Source organism: Babylonia areolata, chromosome 7 (genome assembly GCF_041734735.1).
Source record: "Babylonia areolata isolate BAREFJ2019XMU chromosome 7, ASM4173473v1, whole genome shotgun sequence".
NCBI lineage: Eukaryota > Metazoa > Mollusca > Gastropoda > Neogastropoda > Buccinidae > Babylonia > Babylonia areolata.
In genome coordinates this window covers 35948815-35966829 of record NC_134882.1, presented here as the reverse complement: position 1 = coordinate 35966829, position 18015 = coordinate 35948815, and the positions used below count along the sequence as shown (strand labels likewise).

At 40.4% G+C, this 18015-nt stretch overlaps 1 protein-coding gene across 6 annotated transcripts in view; it reads left to right on the top strand.

Moving 5' to 3' along the window:
- LOC143284016 (von Willebrand factor A domain-containing protein 3B-like) overlaps positions 1 to 18015 on the top strand; it is a 93560-nt gene that overhangs the window by 36018 nt on the left and 39527 nt on the right. For 4 of the 6 annotated variants that reach the window (XM_076590559.1, XM_076590558.1, XM_076590560.1 and 1 more), the window contains 4 exons: positions 6835 to 6873; positions 11306 to 11434; positions 13109 to 13159; positions 16832 to 16880. In XM_076590559.1, the coding sequence (XP_076446674.1) occupies positions 6835 to 6873; positions 11306 to 11434; positions 13109 to 13159; positions 16832 to 16880 (268 nt within the window). The remainder of the gene's footprint in view (positions 1 to 6834; positions 6874 to 11305; positions 11435 to 13108; positions 13160 to 16831; positions 16881 to 18015) is intronic. The other 2 variants (XM_076590561.1, XM_076590562.1) reach the window with 2 other exon arrangements.

Genomic DNA, 18015 nt, shown 5'->3' with positions numbered 1-18015 from the left:
ATGGAAGGGTGAGGGATGGGAGAGGGAGGGGGAAGAATGGGAGAGTGGAGGGAAGGGTGAGGGAGGGAGAGGGAGGGGGAAGCATGAGAGAGTGGAGGGGAGGGTGAGAGTGTGGTGGAGGTGGGATGAAAGGGCAGTGTGTGTGTGTGTGTGTGCATGTGTGTGCTTGCAAATGTGTGTGCAAATGTATGTGTACTTTTGCATGCTTGTCTGTTTCTCTGTGTGTGTGTTTGTGTGTGTTTGAGTGTGTGTGCATATGTGTGAGTGAGTATCTGTGCAGTTATTTCTGTTCCTGTTCAAATGTAATATTTTTGTCAGAACCCTTTCTTTGTGTGTCACTTTCTTCCAGTCTATCCTCCTCTCTTATACACACAGATGTGTATGCACTTGGACACACAAAAACAAACCCAGAAATATGTGTTTGGCCTTTCCCAAGGTATCATTGTCATTTAAATACATATATGTATTTATATGTATTTTTTCTCATTATTTTGTCTTCATATACTGTTGCATGCCATTTTGGTACTATTCTATGTGTGTTGCTTCTTGGGTGGTGCTTAGTACTGTTGTGACGGGGTGGTAAGGTGGTGTTGGAGAAGGTGAAGACAGGTAGAAGGTGTTAGCAGAAGAGAGCTTTTAACGAGTTCATGTATCATTTTTGTACATTACAACAATTAATACGTCGCGATATGTAATATAATTGTAACAATTAAGTAACTGAATATCCTGAATTTCCAACTAAATAAAAATCATCTATAAAATCTGCTTCTAGAGTAAAAATATTTTACATAAAAATTCAAGAGAAAACTCAACGGACAGCCCCCGTGTCGGCACCGCTTGGTGGTGCTTTTGGCACTTGTGATCGACAATGAAATACTTCGTTTAAACCAACTACAACACAATTATACATGCACGATACGAATCAGATTGATAACAGAAATGCAAACATCTGCAAGACACGCTATAAAAATGTCTAGGTATTGTAAAAACGTATTTTGCTCAAATCGGCACTGACGAATTCCAATGGCTTGAAGAAGAGATAGTTTTGTGGCGCCGAAATGTCGTGAGACATTTCGTATCATCGCATGCCTATAACTTAGGTGTACACGGAAAGCAGTACACGAGAAGAAGCTTAATCATTTACGTTTTAATGCACAATCTAAATTCCACGGCAACTATACCGAGTTACAGAAAACGAAGGTATTTTGTATGTTTCAACTGAGTGGATTTCGAAGATCGCGCCAAAACTCATTCACATAAATATTAGTTTAAAAATGTTATAGGCTTTCTGGTCAAATGATATCATTATATTTGAAAAGTATGATTGTTCTGAAGTCCCATAACATAAAACTATAATCTCATCTATAAGGAAGTGTTTATAATTTAACAAATTGATGAAAATCATCATACGGTTCCCATGTAAAGGGAGATAACTTGTGACCGATTTACAACTTCCTTAGTAACCTTCGGCGAGTCACAAACGTCGTCTGCTAAGCTGGCCCAACGAAGATCGTAGCCAACCCGGCTACATCCCCCCCTACTCTGTTACAACCAGCGTCCTCGCTGGCACTTTTCATGACTACATAAAAGGGGGCCTAAATCATGCACTAATACACCCATTCAAACCAACGAACACACAATACATTATCTTAAGTGGAAATCCCAAGACACTGAGTTCCAAAAATCGGAAAAATGCAAAATCCATTAAAATCTCAAACAATAATCAGTAACCCTCGAGGAACGTTATTTTGAGCGCGAACCCTCAGAGTAAGATTTTCACAAAATGTATAGCCCACGTCAGGGCAAAACGGTTTGCCCACACTGAATTCTTAAAGGGGCATCATTTTAAATGTAGCCCTTAAAGTTCAGTATATACTTAAAATGCACACGGCAATCCAGTGGGTAGACTCTAGTCAAATGCTCTTGAGGGGCGTTATTTAAAATGCAAACCCCCAAAACCAAACCTAGTACAGGTTATAAGGGGAGGTGTTGTATTAACAGTGTTCCCAATATAACAAAATAAGTCCCAACAATGTTAATTGTCTGAAATGTATATCGGCATATTATACACTGACTGTGGGAAAATAGTTGTATAAACATATAATTCCTTTTCATCAGCTTCACATCCGTATTGACTAGAGAGAACCTGAAACAAAATTCCTCAGGATGAAGTACCTGAAGCGCGGGCCCAACGAAGACTAGAAAGGAGTTGTCATTTTTTAACAAACGTTTCCTTTGAGTCATTTTTTCTCTGTCTGTCTCTTCTTTTTGACCAACTTATTAGCACCAATAAAACATATTTGCAATTCAGTGGACAATTTCAACAATACAATTTGATGCAATTATCAACCAGAAATGAGTGAGCATTCAACAGCTTTGCTTGGGGGAAAAATCAATCTTTGATCAAACAAAATGAGTGAGCATTCAACAGCTTTGCTTGGGGGAAAAAGTCAATCTTTGAAAAATTTCAACTGCTCAATGACAAAAAAAAAACAAACAAAAAAAACAACAAGAGAACAATCAGTCCCACACATTGTCCATCATTAACCTATCTTGTCTCCTCAAATTTCAAGTGAGACAGCAACTAAGCAAAGTCACTGACCAACGTAAGGAACACCAGATGTGTACCATGTTACTGGCTTCGTCGTCAGGCGTAGAGATCGCCTAGGGGTGGGAGCTGGTGGTAGTGGAGGCGGCTCTGGTGCTGCCTGCAGGGCTGATGTCCTGGGCCCTGGCATGGGACTGAACAGGCACACCCCACTGTCAGTGTCAGTGTCAGTATCAGAGTCTGACACTTTGTTGACATGGCAGGACCGTTGGGAAAGGTCAGTCGGCGTGACAGCAGGTGGTGGTCGTTGGCTGCCTCTCAGCTGTGTGAGGTTGAGTACAGGTGAAGGTGACACCTGTGGGATCACAGCATCAGGTGTGGTGCTGTGGCGCTTCCGTCTGCGTCGGCGTCTCCTGCGTCGCTGGTTTGGAGCTGGAGCAGCTGGCAATGACCCAGATTGCCCAGTGTGTTTGGTGACAACACACTGGTTGTTGACTGCCATTGGAGTCTGGTGGTCAGCTTTCTGTCGCCTGGCATTCTTCATATAGCGCTGCTTGTGCCGACACTGGTCTTCAGTGTGGCCAGACCGCTGACACCAGACACAGTGTGGAGGGTCTGGGGCCCGGTCAGCAGCACAGCGGCGAGGATGATGTGCTGGTCCTGGAGGATGTGGGCGGTGTGCTGGCATGGGGAACTGCTGCTGCTGTTGTCGCAAACTGTTGACTTCAGCCGTCAATGTAGCCAGCTGGGCCTGTAGGCAGGCAACAGTGGCGTTGTGACTGTCGTCAGCGTCGCTGTCCTCCCTCAGCCATCGCTGGGCCTCCTTCTTCGCCGCCTCGAAGGTGGTGTCAGGGTGGTCTCTGATGAAGCGCCTGACATCGCGCCTGAGTGCAGCTGGCTGAAGACCTCTGGCGAAGGCGTCGCGGAGAATGGTCGCTGGCACCTGCATCATCCCATCTTCAGCCTTGTTGACCTTGGTCCAGAGGTACCGAAGATGGGACGCGTACACTGTAATCGTCTCCTTGGACTGCTGCTGCCTAGTGAAGAAGGCAGTGGCAAGGTCTGTGGTGTCACGCTGCTCTCCCCAGTTCTCCTCGAGTAGTGTTAGGATTTTGGCTGGCGTGTCCACTTCTGTCGCCGGCAGCCTGACAATCTGCTGGCGAGCTCTGCCTGCAAGGGCTGAGATCAGCCAGAGAGAGGCTGTCGCGTCATCCAGGGGCTGCAGATGGAGGATCATACGGGCCTCCCAGATGAAGTCATCAACTTCCCTGCCGGTTTCCTCACCAGAGAATGTCGGGAGTTTGGGCAGGAAGTCGGATTGGGCCATGCTGATGGGCGACGTTACTCAGTCTGCGTGGACTTGAAGTACCTGCTGCACTCTCTTCTCTCTGTCTTCTCCTAATCCTGCTCGCAAGCGCCAGTTGTGACGGGGTGGTAAGGTGGTGTTGGAGAAGGTGAAGACAGGTAGAAGGTGTTAGCAGAAGAGAGCTTTTAACGAGTTCATGTATCATTTTTGTACATTACAACAATTAATACGTCGCGATATGTAATATAATTGTAACAATTAAGTAACTGAATATCCTGAATTTCCAACTAAATAAAAATCATCTATAAAATCTGCTTCTAGAGTAAAAATATTTTACATAAAAATTCAAGAGAAAACTCAACGGACAGCCCCCGTGTCGGCACCGCTTGGTGGTGCTTTTGGCACTTGTGATCGACAATGAAATACTTCGTTTAAACCAACTACAACACAATTATACATGCACGATACGAATCAGATTGATAACAGAAATGCAAACATCTGCAAGACACGCTATAAAAATGTCTAGGTATTGTAAAAACGTATTTTGCTCAAATCGGCACTGACGAATTCCAATGGCTTGAAGAAGAGATAGTTTTGTGGCGCCGAAATGTCGTGAGACATTTCGTATCATCGCATGCCTATAACTTAGGTGTACACGGAAAGCAGTACACGAGAAGAAGCTTAATCATTTACGTTTTAATGCACAATCTAAATTCCACGGCAACTATACCGAGTTACAGAAAACGAAGGTATTTTGTATGTTTCAACTGAGTGGATTTCGAAGATCGCGCCAAAACTCATTCACATAAATATTAGTTTAAAAATGTTATAGGCTTTCTGGTCAAATGATATCATTATATTTGAAAAGTATGATTGTTCTGAAGTCCCATAACATAAAACTATAATCTCATCTATAAGGAAGTGTTTATAATTTAACAAATTGATGAAAATCATCATACGGTTCCCATGTAAAGGGAGATAACTTGTGACCGATTTACAACTTCCTTAGTAACCTTCGGCGAGTCACAAACGTCGTCTGCTAAGCTGGCCCAACGAAGATCGTAGCCAACCCGGCTACACTATGTACTATTAATTAAACTATTATTACTGTTCTCTTCTTTTTTTTTTAATCATATGTCTTTATTTGCTGTTTTATGCCATCATTTATGCTATCATTTTAAAGTAAAAACTGACCACCTGTCATCTAGACCCCATCCCTACCTCTTTGTTAGTTGGAAACATTGACACTCTCTTGCCCACTTTGACACATATAGTTAATGAAAGTCTTCTGTCAGGTTCTTTCCCCTCTATTTATAAAGCTGCAGTTGTAAAACCACTACTTGAGAAACCCTCTATGGATCAGACTGTTATACAAAATCATCTTCCAGTCTCAAGCTTATCTTTTATGTCTAAGGTCATTGAAAAAAGTTCTGAGTCAATTATTTGAATTCCTAAACTCACATTCCCTGCTGTTACACAACCAATCAGCATTAAGACCTTCACATAGTACAGACTGTACTTCTCAAGGTCACTAAACATATACTCCTGGCACTAGATCAAGGTCATGTTTCTGTTAGTGAGCGCAGTGTTCGACACCCTAGACCATACACTTTCGTTGCATATCCTTCATCACTACTATGGGGTTTCTGGATTAGCTCTCTCTTGTGTCAAAAGCTATTTTCATGTCACATCCAGACAGTCATCATCAATAATCACTCATCACATCCAGCACCTGTTTCGTTCAGAGTTTCACGGGGTTCTGTCCTAGGTCCTATACTCTTCATCATGTACACCAAACCTCTTCATACACTCATCCAAAGTCACTTTGTTTCCAACCAATCTTTCGCAGATGACACACAGCTTTATAGAACATGCCACCCTATAGAAATAGGTCAAACCATACAGACTTTACAGTCATGCATCACACTTGTCAAATCATGGATGACAGATCATAAACTCAAACTAACTGATAATAAAACAGAGGCACTTCCCATTCACTCAAAGCGCAAGTTTTCTGACTTGCCTAAGCCTTCATCTATCCTGATAGGGACCTCAGATATACCTTTCTCAGTATCCGCACACAATTTAGGGTACATGCTTTCGGATGACATGATACTTGACATACACATCAGCCACATTTGTAGGTCAGCACATACAGCACTCCAAGAAATCTGCTCCATTCGCCAGTATCTTACCACAGAAACCACAGAGCCTTTGGTTTGTTCTTTTGTTCTATCTAGATTAGATTGTGGAAATGTTCTTCTTGCTGGCTGCTCCAAACACTGTGTTGACAAACTTTTAAAAGTTCAAAACTGTGCAGCATGACTCACTCTCAATGCTGAGAAATGTCAACTCATCACTGCCCGACTCGCTTCCCTTCACTGGCTCCCCATTCAAGCATGAATACAATACAAACTCTCAGTCCTTTGTCACAATTTCTTCACTGATTCTTGTCCTGTCTGTCTTTCAGATTTACTTTCTGTCTATTCACCATTCCAGACAACTCCATTCTTCAAATGACAAGCACATTGTTCCAAAGATTCGTACAAAAACTTGAATGTTCCTTTTTTTTGTTGCACCCAGACAGTGGAATTCACTACCCTCACACCTCCAACACCTGCATTCAAGAGAGCGCTCTTTTCAAACTGTACTTTTCTCACTGAAACTTTTCCATCTGCATATGCGTGCTGTGATTTTATTGCTGGATGTGCTCTCTGTGTATATTTTATTGTAAAGCATGGCGAGCCCCATATGAGATGGGGGTACTGCACTATATAAGCCTGCATTTATTATTATTATTATCATTATGTACTACACACACGGCTCTTTGAGCCTACAATGATTATGGTGAATTTGTGCCATGTAAGTACTATGTGTTATATTATAATTGTTCAATATATGCCAATGAATATTGAGTATAACTGGAATAACTGGGCTCAGAAGAGCAGGCCATTTACTCGCAACATTATTGATCACAAAGGGAGGTGCAGGACTGGATCAGTGGATCAACACGGCAGAGGTATGGAACATCAACAAGCACCATCGCTTTGTGTAATGTGCTTGATAGTTCACACACTGCTTGAAGTATTCAGCGAAATGTATTGCTTTCTTCGTTGTGAGCCATTGCTTTGGCTTTCCTTGCAGGCTTGTTTTGTTGCTGCAATAACTAAGCTAAGCTAAAAATTTGTTTTGTTTTAATTTCCATTTGTTATAATTCGTTTTGTTTTTTCTTTATTTTATTTCATTTTATTGACTCTTGTGTATGTTTACACTCAATGCAGGTCTATGTGTTACAGTTGTCTGTGTGTCCAGATGTGTGTCCATGTGTATTTCTATAATGAACTTTCATTTTCTCTGGAAATACTTTGTCTGTCGACACCAATTTTGTCTTTAGAATAGGAATATATCAGTTCTTTCCAACATTCTGATTATAATAACAATACGATTCTGGGAAGGGTAGAAAAATGTATAAAGAAGCAAAAAATATTTCTCATTCACAAAACTTAGCACTTTTATCTGACACACTGACAAACTTATTGATAGCAGTCATTTATCACTCATTTTAAGACATGCCTCAAGGCATTGAAAGGCTAATGTGTTTTACACTTAGTTTAAAGGTCTTATACAATCCACTTTCACCCAGTTGGTCATCTTGTCAGTAAACAGCATAGCACCTATTCCCTGAAATCAATGTTCATAAGGAGAATGTGCATTTAATCAATGATTAGCAATAACATTTTATGGAAAGGGGACGAAATTAGCCGCTAAAATATATTCAGAGAAAGATTTGTGCATAAGCCTCATTACTTACTGCATTATGTCCATGAATGACCATCAAAAAGCAACAACTCTGAATTACAGTCTACAATTTGTCAGTCGCTCTCAAGTCTCATTACACATGGGGGGTATTAGCCTTTTTCAAGTATACAAACAGCAGTCAATTTTCGCCGTTAGTTGGAGAGAAACCATCCAGATTTTAAAAGTATATTAGCGCTTGTTTTCATTGAGTCGCACAATGAGTGGGCCTTTTTTTTCTTTTTCTTTTTTAATGTCATCCTTGATCAGACAGACAGGTGGTTATGGATTTCCAGTGCAAGAAAGCATCAGAAAGAATTAAATAGCTTTGTCCTCAATGATTATCATGCATAAATATTTTAAAAAAAGTGTTTCGTGATTCTGTTATGATTTATGGAAGCTGTAAAGTTGTGATACAGTCAGGGAAAGTTTAAAACTGTGATTGACCCTTATTATGGTCATAAAACAATGAAATGTAGATCAATGAAGGCTACTTAAGATAGCATTGCTTGGTTTCAAGCGCACAAATTCTGGTTGGACAAATATTTGTCTCTGATGGTGTGAAAAAATAATGAGGATTTGGATCGTTATGTACCAGCCACCCCACCATCAATGTTTTCCATTTGTAGTTGATGTGCAGCAGAAATCACATGTGAGCTATGAAAACTTTGTCTCTTATTTTATCTTATTGTACTTTTGTTTTATTCCAATCTCTTGTTTTGTATTTCATTTTGGTACAGTTAACTGTTTTTTTCATATTTATTTTATTCTCCAGTCTTGGGGTGGGTGGGTTCTTTTTAATTTTGTTTTATTTCATATCATTTTATTCTGTTGTTCTTCTTTTGTTATATTTTATTTGTTTGGTTAATGTTTTGATATTTCTTGTTTGTGTGTGTATGTTTGTTTGTTTGCTTGTATGGATGTAGGGTTAAGAATTTTGTGTGCGGTCATGGATATGTATTTTGTGTGTGTGTGTGTTTTGTTTGCGTTTGCATTTTGCATGGATGTGTTTCCCATGGCACATGGTCTTCTGTACTGTGCACCTTGTTAAAGCAGAATATGTTACATCTTTTCACCGCATTGTGAACACACTGCTTTTGTTTGGACACAAAAACATATTTCGTCTGCTGGGATTCTTGAAAGTCTTTTTTCTTTTTTTTTTTCATTTCTTTCATGCTTCACATGGTGATGGTCTTGATATGTTCTTTTTTTCCTTCCTTTTCTGAAAAAAAAGAACAAAATATGCAGTATAAAAAATCAAACTATTGTTGGTGCCAGCAGATATTTCTGGTTGTGGATGCATTTATGTTTATGGACACATTTTAGCAAAAGTTGGTGTGCACATTAGACAGTACCTTTTTAGAGGTAACAAAGTATTCTTGTATTTGTAGCCATTTGTTTGGGTTTGTCGGCTCATATACACATGGTTTTGTTTTCTTTTATTTTTTTCGTTGGATTTTTTTTTTTCAGTTTTCCATTGACCCTTTTAGTTTGATGAAGCTCAGTTAACCATTTCTGTTTCTTTTTTTCTGTGTTTGTAAAAGCCCAGTATCCAGTAAATGCCAAACTTCTTTTTGGTTCAATTTGTGGCAAAATACCTTGTAAACACACCCCTACTTTGAAAAAAAAAAATCATGAAATAATGACAATCCAGTTTGCTGTTAAAGGGGATTGTGATGCTTTACAAAGCAGTTTTTGATTTAGATCTTCAGCTACATGTGGAGTGATGGCCTAGAGGTAATGCATCCGCCTAGGAAGCGAGAGAATCTGAGCTCGCTGGTTCAAATCACGGCTCAGCCACCGATATTTTCTCCCCCTCCACTAGACCTTGAGTGGTGGTCTGGATGCTAGTCATTCGAATGAGATGATAAAACGAGGTCCCATGTGCAGCATGCACTTAGTGCACGTAAAAGAACCCATGGCAACAAAAGGGTTGTTCCTGGCAAAATTCAGTAGAAAAATCCACTTCAGTAGGAAATACAAATAAAACTGCATGCAGGAAAAAATACAACAACAAAAAAAATGGGTGGCGCTGTAGTGTAACCATGCGCTCTCCCTGGGGAGAGCAGCCCGAATTTCACACAGAGAAATCTGTTGTGATAAAATGAAACACAAATACAAATACAGAATAGAATGTGTACATGAGATGTGGGTGTGTCACAGAAAAACCCAAGTGTGATCATGACGTCACTCCATGACACAGTGTCTTGTTTCAGTAGCCAGCATTTCATTTTAAACCGTTGGCAGAGAACAGTAGGTCTGTCCCCGGACATACAGTTATCCTTGTGAATGCCAGTATGCCATGAAACACATCGTATACAGTGAACATTTAAAACTAATGACATTTGATTATGCTCATGATATTGTGAATCTAACAAGAGACTTCTCATTTATGGAGTAAACACCCAACCAGTACTTTATGGTGAAACTGAATAAAGGAATGAGCTCCCGCAAAGGATAAAGCACCTAGTTTATGCCCACCCCCCAACTTTAGGGTGACATTTGCTCTAAGAGGGGATGATGGGAATTACAAGGCAATGTGCAGTAGTTGCCTGCTAGTGTATCTCTGACTTTCCTTGATTTGCTGTCAGGTTTTTGACGGTTTCCTTTGTAATTCTCTTGTCTTTACTTATGTTGTTGTTGTTGTTGTTTTTATTCGTGAAAGAGAAGTAGAGAAGATTCTTGTAGGTATGTATTGTGGGGAGGGAAATGCTGATGGTGTGTGTGTTGGGGGGGAGGGGGTTGGGGGGGGGTATATGTGAACACATGCATAGAGTTTCATTTTGTATAGTGTGTTCATGCACTTTCATGTATTTCTTTATCTGTCTTTCTGTGGGTGTGTGCATGTGTGTGTGTGTGTGCATCTATGTGTGTGTGTGTGTGTGTGTGCATCTATGTGTGTGTGTGTGTGTGTGTGCATATATGTATTTGTGTGCATGTGTGGGTGTTTACACATGGGTGGGGGTGGATCGCAGAGGTATATGTGGTGGGCCAAAAATTTTCATGAAATTGAAAATTCAGAAGTCTGATTAATTGCAAAAAGTCTGATTAATTGCAAAAAGTCTGATTAATTGCTTCTTTCTGTCGTCTCTTTTATCTCTGTCTGACAGTCTGTCTCTATCTGTCTGTCTGTCTCTGTCTGTCTGTCTGTCTGTCTCTCTCTCTCTCTCTCTGTCTGTCTTTCTCTCCCTCTCTCTCTCTCTCTCTCTCTCTCTCTCTCTCTGTTTGTCTTTCTGTTTTCCTTCCTTTCCTCCTTCCCTCTTACAGGAGACACATGAGAACGGGAGAGGTATTAGTAGAGGCCTCTACCTAGGAATATCAGATTCGTATGAAGTTTCGAAATGTATCCGTGTTTCCTGAAAAGAGACTTTGTTTTATTTCCTTCTTTCTCTTTCTCTTTCTTTCTTTTTTTCAATGTATATAGTTTTTCTCAATCTCCAGTTTTCCTTACTGCTCTCTCTCTCTCTCTCTCTCTCTCTCTCTCTCTCTCTCTCTCTCTCTCTCTCTGTGTGTGTGTGTGTGTGTCTCTCTCTTTCTCTCTGTGTTTATCTTACTTTATCCCTTCTTTCCCTCTCTCCTAGATCCTCCTTTCTTTCAATTGGTTCATTTATTCATTTATTTCTTCTTTCTTCCTTTCCTTTGTTTGGCAAATCCAGGTCACACAAGGACCAGCCTGCTGAGGACAATGACCTCCAGTGGCCGCTTCACCCCCAGTGAATGGCTTCTGCCGGAGACGGAACAGCTGTTTGACCAGCAGTCAGACAGACACAGACACCTGGCCCAGTGTGAGTCACGTCACATCCTCAGAATGGAGTCCATTGTGTGTGTGTGTGTGTGTGTGTGCGTGTGTGCGTGTGTGTGTGTGTGAGTGCGCACATGCGCGCGCGTGTGTGTGTGTGTGTGCGTGTGTGTGTGTGTGCATGCATGTGTGTGTGTGTGTGCATGTGTATGTGTGCGCGTGTGTGCATGTGCGTGTGTGCATGTGCGTGTGTGCATGTGTGTGTGTGTTCCTGCAGACCTGGTTGTGATAATGTTTCTGCTGTTTAGTTGATAGCAAGATTCATTCACTACATCCGGAGACGGAACGCCGATTTGGACATATGAACATTTCTTTCTGCTCAAGTATTGGCTACAGGGTGGAGAGGTCTTCACTCACAGAGAGTCAGGGTGGGTGTGATGGCGGGGTGGGGGGGGGGTGGGGGGGGAGCGCTGCATGCAAGGAGAGAGAGTGATGGAGGCACATGCTGTTTTATCAGCAGTGGAAAGGGTGGATGTCCTCATTCCTCGACCGTGGTGCCAGAATTACTTTTAGGGTGGTTCTAATCACTCGCACTGCAACAAACTCAGCAGTTTACCAGATAACAAACTAGATCACTGCATGTGTGTATGTGTGTGTTTGTATGTGTGTGTGTGTGTTTGTGCAGGTGAGAGGTGTGTGTGTGGAGGGGTGCGGAGGGGTGGGGGCGGTATGTATGCGAATGTGTGTGAAATCAAATGATGTTGCTATAATGTCCCAGCCAACTCCAAAGGAACCGTATTTTTTTATTTAAAAAATAATAATTTAAGAAGAAAAAAACCAACAACTTTCCAGACATTTCCTGTTTTCTATAGTTGTTGTTTTTTTTTGTTGTTGTTGTTTGTTTTTTTGTTTTTTTTGTCCCTTCCTTTTACATTGTCTTTCTGTGCTCTTATCCTGTCCCGTGTTCTGCTGAAGCACTGGTTTGTCTGTCTGTGGGTGTGCTGAAGAAATCTGGGGTTATCCATGAATGTGATAACAGGGCACTTTCATTCAGTTCATTATTTGTTTCTTCTGGAGGGTTGATAGGTTTTATTTGTTGTTTCTTTTTCTACAGTTTGTTTCCTTGGTTGTTTTTCCCTTTCTTTTGTCTTTTTCTACTTTTATTTTGGCCCCCAAAGAATGTGCTTTAACCGTTGGCAATGAGGGTTGTATACCTTACATTTTTGGAACAATTTCGATCTGGTTTTTATGTCTAATGTTTTTGTGTTTTTTTGTTTTGTTTTTTGTTTTTTTCTTTTTAATTCTAAATTGGATGTATACACCATTTTTGTATAGTTTTAATGTACTATATATCTTTTTTAATTTTTAAAAAAATTTTTTAGTTATGGTTTTGTTCAGTTGTTCTTTCTTAGCCTACAGTCTGTGTCAGAGGTTTATGGATATGATTATGGGTTGTGTAAAACAACGATCATTGTGGTAAAAAATAAAAAATAAAAAACGAATAAATGAATGAAATTTTTTTTTTAAATAATATATATATATATATATAATAAGATTGGTATGATTTTGCGTTGGGGTTGGATGTTTTTCTTTTACAAATTATTTTCACAACACCCAAGCTGAGCCCTGAGCTGGGCTCCAAGCAGTACAGAGAAAGACTGTCTGTGATGAAAACATGAGCCCTTGGAATGTCAGTAGGCTGTGTGTTGAATGATTGCAGTGCTGGCTGCTTTAGGCCTCGCACCATCCGTAAAAGCTACAGACACAGAGGGTATTACCTGTTTTGTCATACAGCCTGTAATCGTGTGCATGGTGATACTGTGTATTTTGTTTGTTGTTGCTGTTTTTTGACTTCCTGCCTGATAGTTTGATAAACAGTGCAAGCTTGCGTAGATTCTGTGTGGTTTTTTTTTTGTTTTGTTTTGTTTGGTTTTTTTTGTTTTTTTAGGGAGGAACTTGGATAAATTGTGTGGAGCTTTGTTGTTATTGTTGTTGTAATATTTGAAAGTCAGTCTAGCGATATTTTTTTTCCTGGATATGTGTGTATATTTGTGTGTGTGTGTGTGTGTGTGTGTGTGAGCGAGGTTATTTTTCCTATGTATGTGTGTGTATTTATGAGTGTGTGTGTGTGTGTGTGTCTGCACACATATAAATAGTGTAATGTTTTATTATTGTTTTCCAGCTTCGCAAGTTGTATGATTATGGACTGTTTACAGAACTGTTTGTATTGCTATTTATTTATATTTTCAAAAAATGTTTTTGTATTTGGTATGTGTCACAAAAATTGTATTATTCATTTTATTGGTGCTATCTGAATTTCTTCATTATGATTATGATGATGATCATTATCATTGTTATTGTTTTTATCATGATCATCATCTTTCATTATTATTATTATTATTGCTGTTGTTGTTATCATTGTTATCATTATCATTATTGCTAATGTTATTGTTAGTATTCTATTGCTTTGTCAAACAGTTTTAGGCTGGTTTGAATCATTCAGTGTATAGTAACCTCCCTTTATCAAAGTTTTGCATTATTTTTTCTAACGACTGCAGCACACACAGTGCTTTCAATATACAGTGAGATCTGCTTTTCTAGACTCAGTAAAATTATGTAAAATTGCTTTTGTTAACAACCGAATATGCTTATATCTCACACTGTCGTTGGGCCAGAGTTGCTGGAATGGTGTAGCTGTTGTATCGTAGAATAATGAGATCAAAATGGATGAAGCTGTATGGCACTGTGCAGAAGTTTGATCTCAGTTACTACAGCATCAAAATCATAACAGTGCATCTTTATCCTCCAGTTTAAAACTTGTTGGTCACCACTGCTGCAATTTTAGCAGAATAAATCTAAAGCATCACACAACAGAGACATCACAGTCCACAAGAAGAATTTCAGCATGAAACATAAAAGAATTTTTCACATAAAACCGTAAGCACCAATATTAATATATAAAATTTCATCAGCACACACACACACACACACACACACACACACACACACACACACACACACACACACACACACACACACACACACACACACACTCATTCATCTTGTTCACTCGTATGCTCTCATGTTGATTCTATGCTGTCTTAGTTTGGCTCCACTCACTGTGGTCAGTAGTGAGCTTGGCAGGTAAAATGTCTTTTGTGCACTGATTCAGAAGAGGAAATGCAAGTACCTTGCTTGAATAACACAGGAAACAAATGATGAGCGCATCGAATGGCATCTCTCAATCAGCTCTACCCATACAGGCAGCCTGTCATGTGAATGACTCAATGTCTGTGAAGTGCTTAGAGTTTGCTCTCTGACCAAAGATAGGTGTTATAGAAGTATCCAGATCATCATCGTTATATATGCTCGGATGCAGTATGCAGCTTCTTTTTTTTTTTTCTTCTACTGTTTGTGTCTTGATAAGTGGAGTAATGGCCTAGAGGTAACGCATCTGCCTTGGAAGCGAGAGAATCTGAGCACTCTGGTTCGAATCACGGCTCATCCGCCGATGTTTTCTCCCCCCCCCCCCTCCACTAGACCTTGAGTGGTGGTCTGGATGCTAGTCATTCGTATGAGATGATAAACCAAGGTCCCGTGTGTACATGCACTTAGGGCACGTAAAAGAAACCAAGGCAACAAAAGGGTTGTTCCTGGCAAAATTCTGTAGAAATAACCAGTTCGATAGGAAAAACAAATAAAACTGCATGCAGGAAAAGATACAAAAAAAAAAAATGGATGGCGCTGTAGTGTAGCAACACGCTCTCCCTGGGGAGAGCAGCCCGAATTTCACACAGAGAAATCTGTTGTGATAAAAAGAAATACAAAAACAAATACAAATAAAAGCATCTGCACAACATACATCCATGTTAGCATCCTTAGAGGAGAAGCTCCTCATTGTCAGAATGATACATAGCATGTTAAAAAATATTATATTTTTATCTGTGTATTCTCACATATATTTCAACGTTGAATTGTATGACTGTTATTTCATTGTATGTATGAGTTTCAGTGTTTATGTACTTGGCCTCTTAACTGTCCTTGTTTGTCCACATACATTTGATGGTACTGCATGATGACTGTTAATGCTGAAGTAGTGAGTTTGGGAAGGCTGTTAATGTTATCATTGTCAGTAGACAGAGAACACAGCAGTATTTTGAATGCTTATTTATGTTTACCATTTTACATATTCACAGTTATTTATTATTTCCTTCTGCCTGACTTCTTTTTCGTTTCTTCATGTGTGTGGGGTTTTTTTCTGCCTTTTCTTTTCTCATCTTTTAGAATGTTTCGGTTGTGTGTATTTCTATGTTATCCTTTTTTTTTTAAAAATAATCTTCTTTTATTTCGTTTTGGAAACAAGTCTTTTGGAGCAGCCACAGTGTCAGAAGCATTGCATGCACACAGCCACTCAGTGAACTGTGTTTTCTGTCAATCTAATGTGTGGTTTATTCTTCTTCTTCTTCTTCTTCTTCTTCTGCGTTCGTGGGCTGCAACTCCCACGTTCACTCGTTTGTACACAAGTGGGCTTTTACATGTATGACCGTTTTTACTCCACCATGTAGGCAGCCATACTCCGCTTTCGGGGGTGTGCATGCTGGGTATTTACTTGTTTCCATAACCCACCGAACGCTGACATGGATTACAGGATCTTTAACATGCGTATTTGATCTTTTGCTTGCGTGTACACACGAAGGGGGTTCAGGCACTAGCAGGTCTGCACACATGTTGACCTGGAAGATCGGAAAAATCTCCACCCTTTACCCACCAGGCGCCGTCACCGAGATTCGAACCCGGGACCCTCAGATTGAAAGTCCAACGCTTTAACCACTCGGCTATTGCGCCCGTCTGTGGTTTATTCAAGTGTTCTGATGTTAAAGCATCCTTGATTAAAAAAAAAAAAAAAAAAAAAAATCAAATGATATGAATGTGGTTTTCCTTCTTTGTTCTTTCTTTCTTTCCTCCCTTCCTTCTTTCGTTTAGATATGAATTTGTTTTTGACGCCCATGTGTGATTTCCCTATATACATTTATATGATCGTGACAGCCATGCTTGCAGTAGATATGTTTGGTTGGTCTTGACATGTGAATTACCTTTTGACTACATTTTTTTTAATGATGTAATTATGAAATGAAAAAGAATTGATCCCCAATAGATGGCCATTGCCTTACACAGTACAACTATCGTAAGGTTTCACATTTTTCTCTTGAATCTGAAGAGTGATAGTCCTTAATGCACTCTGTGCAGTTTCACATTTTCCCCTTATTCAATTTAAATCAATAAAGCAATGAGCCGCTGTGCACTCTGTATGGCATTTTTGCTTTCCCTTGCATCTACACAGTAATACTCCTCAGTACATTCATGATAGATAAGCCTTGTATGGTCAGAAGATCAACATTTTCATTTGTTTTTGTTTGTTTTGGTTTTTTTTCTATGATTTCAGTGTCGGAGAAAGCAGCAAAGCACAAGAAGAAGCGGCTTAAACTGACAGAGTAAAGTCTTTTTGTGTGGGGTGGGGTTGGGTGGTGGAGTGATGGGATGTTCGGGGGTAGTAAATTCAGCATGTGGATGGTTGGTTGGTTTATTGGGAGGGGTGTAGGTGGATAGATGGATGGTTGATGGCCTGGTTTGTTGGGAAGGTCCGTGGTATAGATGGATGGTTGATGGACTGGTTTGTTGGGAAGGTCTGTGGTATAGATGGATGGTTGATGGACTGGTTTGTTGGGAAGGTCCGTGGTATAGATGGATGGTTGATGGACTGGTTTGTTGGGAAGGTCTGTGGTATAGATGGATGATTGATGGACTGGTTTGTTGGGAAGGTCCGTGGTATAGATGGATGGTTGGTGGACTGGTTTGTTGGGAAGGTCTGTGGTATAGATGGATGGTTGGCGGACTGGTTTGTTGGGAAGGTCTGTGGTATAGATGGATGGTTGATGGACTGGTTTGTTGGGAAGATCTGTGGTATAGATGGATGGTTGATGGACTGGTTTGTTGGGAAGATCTGTGGTATAGATGGATGGTTGATGGACTGGTTTGTTGGGAAGGTCTGTGGTATAGATGGATGGTTGATGGACTGGTTTGTTGGGAAGGTCTGTGGTATAGATGGATGGTTGATGGACTGGTTTGTTGGGAAGGTCTGTGGTATAGATGGATGGTTGATGGACTGGTTTGTTGGGAAGGTCTGTGGTATAGATGGATGGTTGATGGACTGGTTTGTTGGGAAGGTCCGTGGTATAGATGGATGGTTGATGGACTGGTTTGTTGGGAAGGTCTGTGGTATAGATGGATGGTTGATGGACTGGTTTGTTGGGAAGGTCTGTGGTATAGATGGATGATTGATGGACTGGTTTGTTGGGAAGGTCTGTGGTATAGATGGATGGTTGGCGGACTGGTTTGTTGGGAAGGTCTGTGGTATAGATGGATGGTTGGCGGACTGGTTTGTTGGGAAGGTCTGTGGTATAGATGGATGGTTGATGGACTGGTTTGTTGGGAAGATCTGTGGTATAGATGGATGGTTGATGGACTGGTTTGTTGGGAAGGTCTGTGGTATAGATGGATGGTTGATGGACTGGTTTGTTGGGAAGGTCTGTGGTATAGATGGATGGTTGATGGACTGGTTTGTTGGGA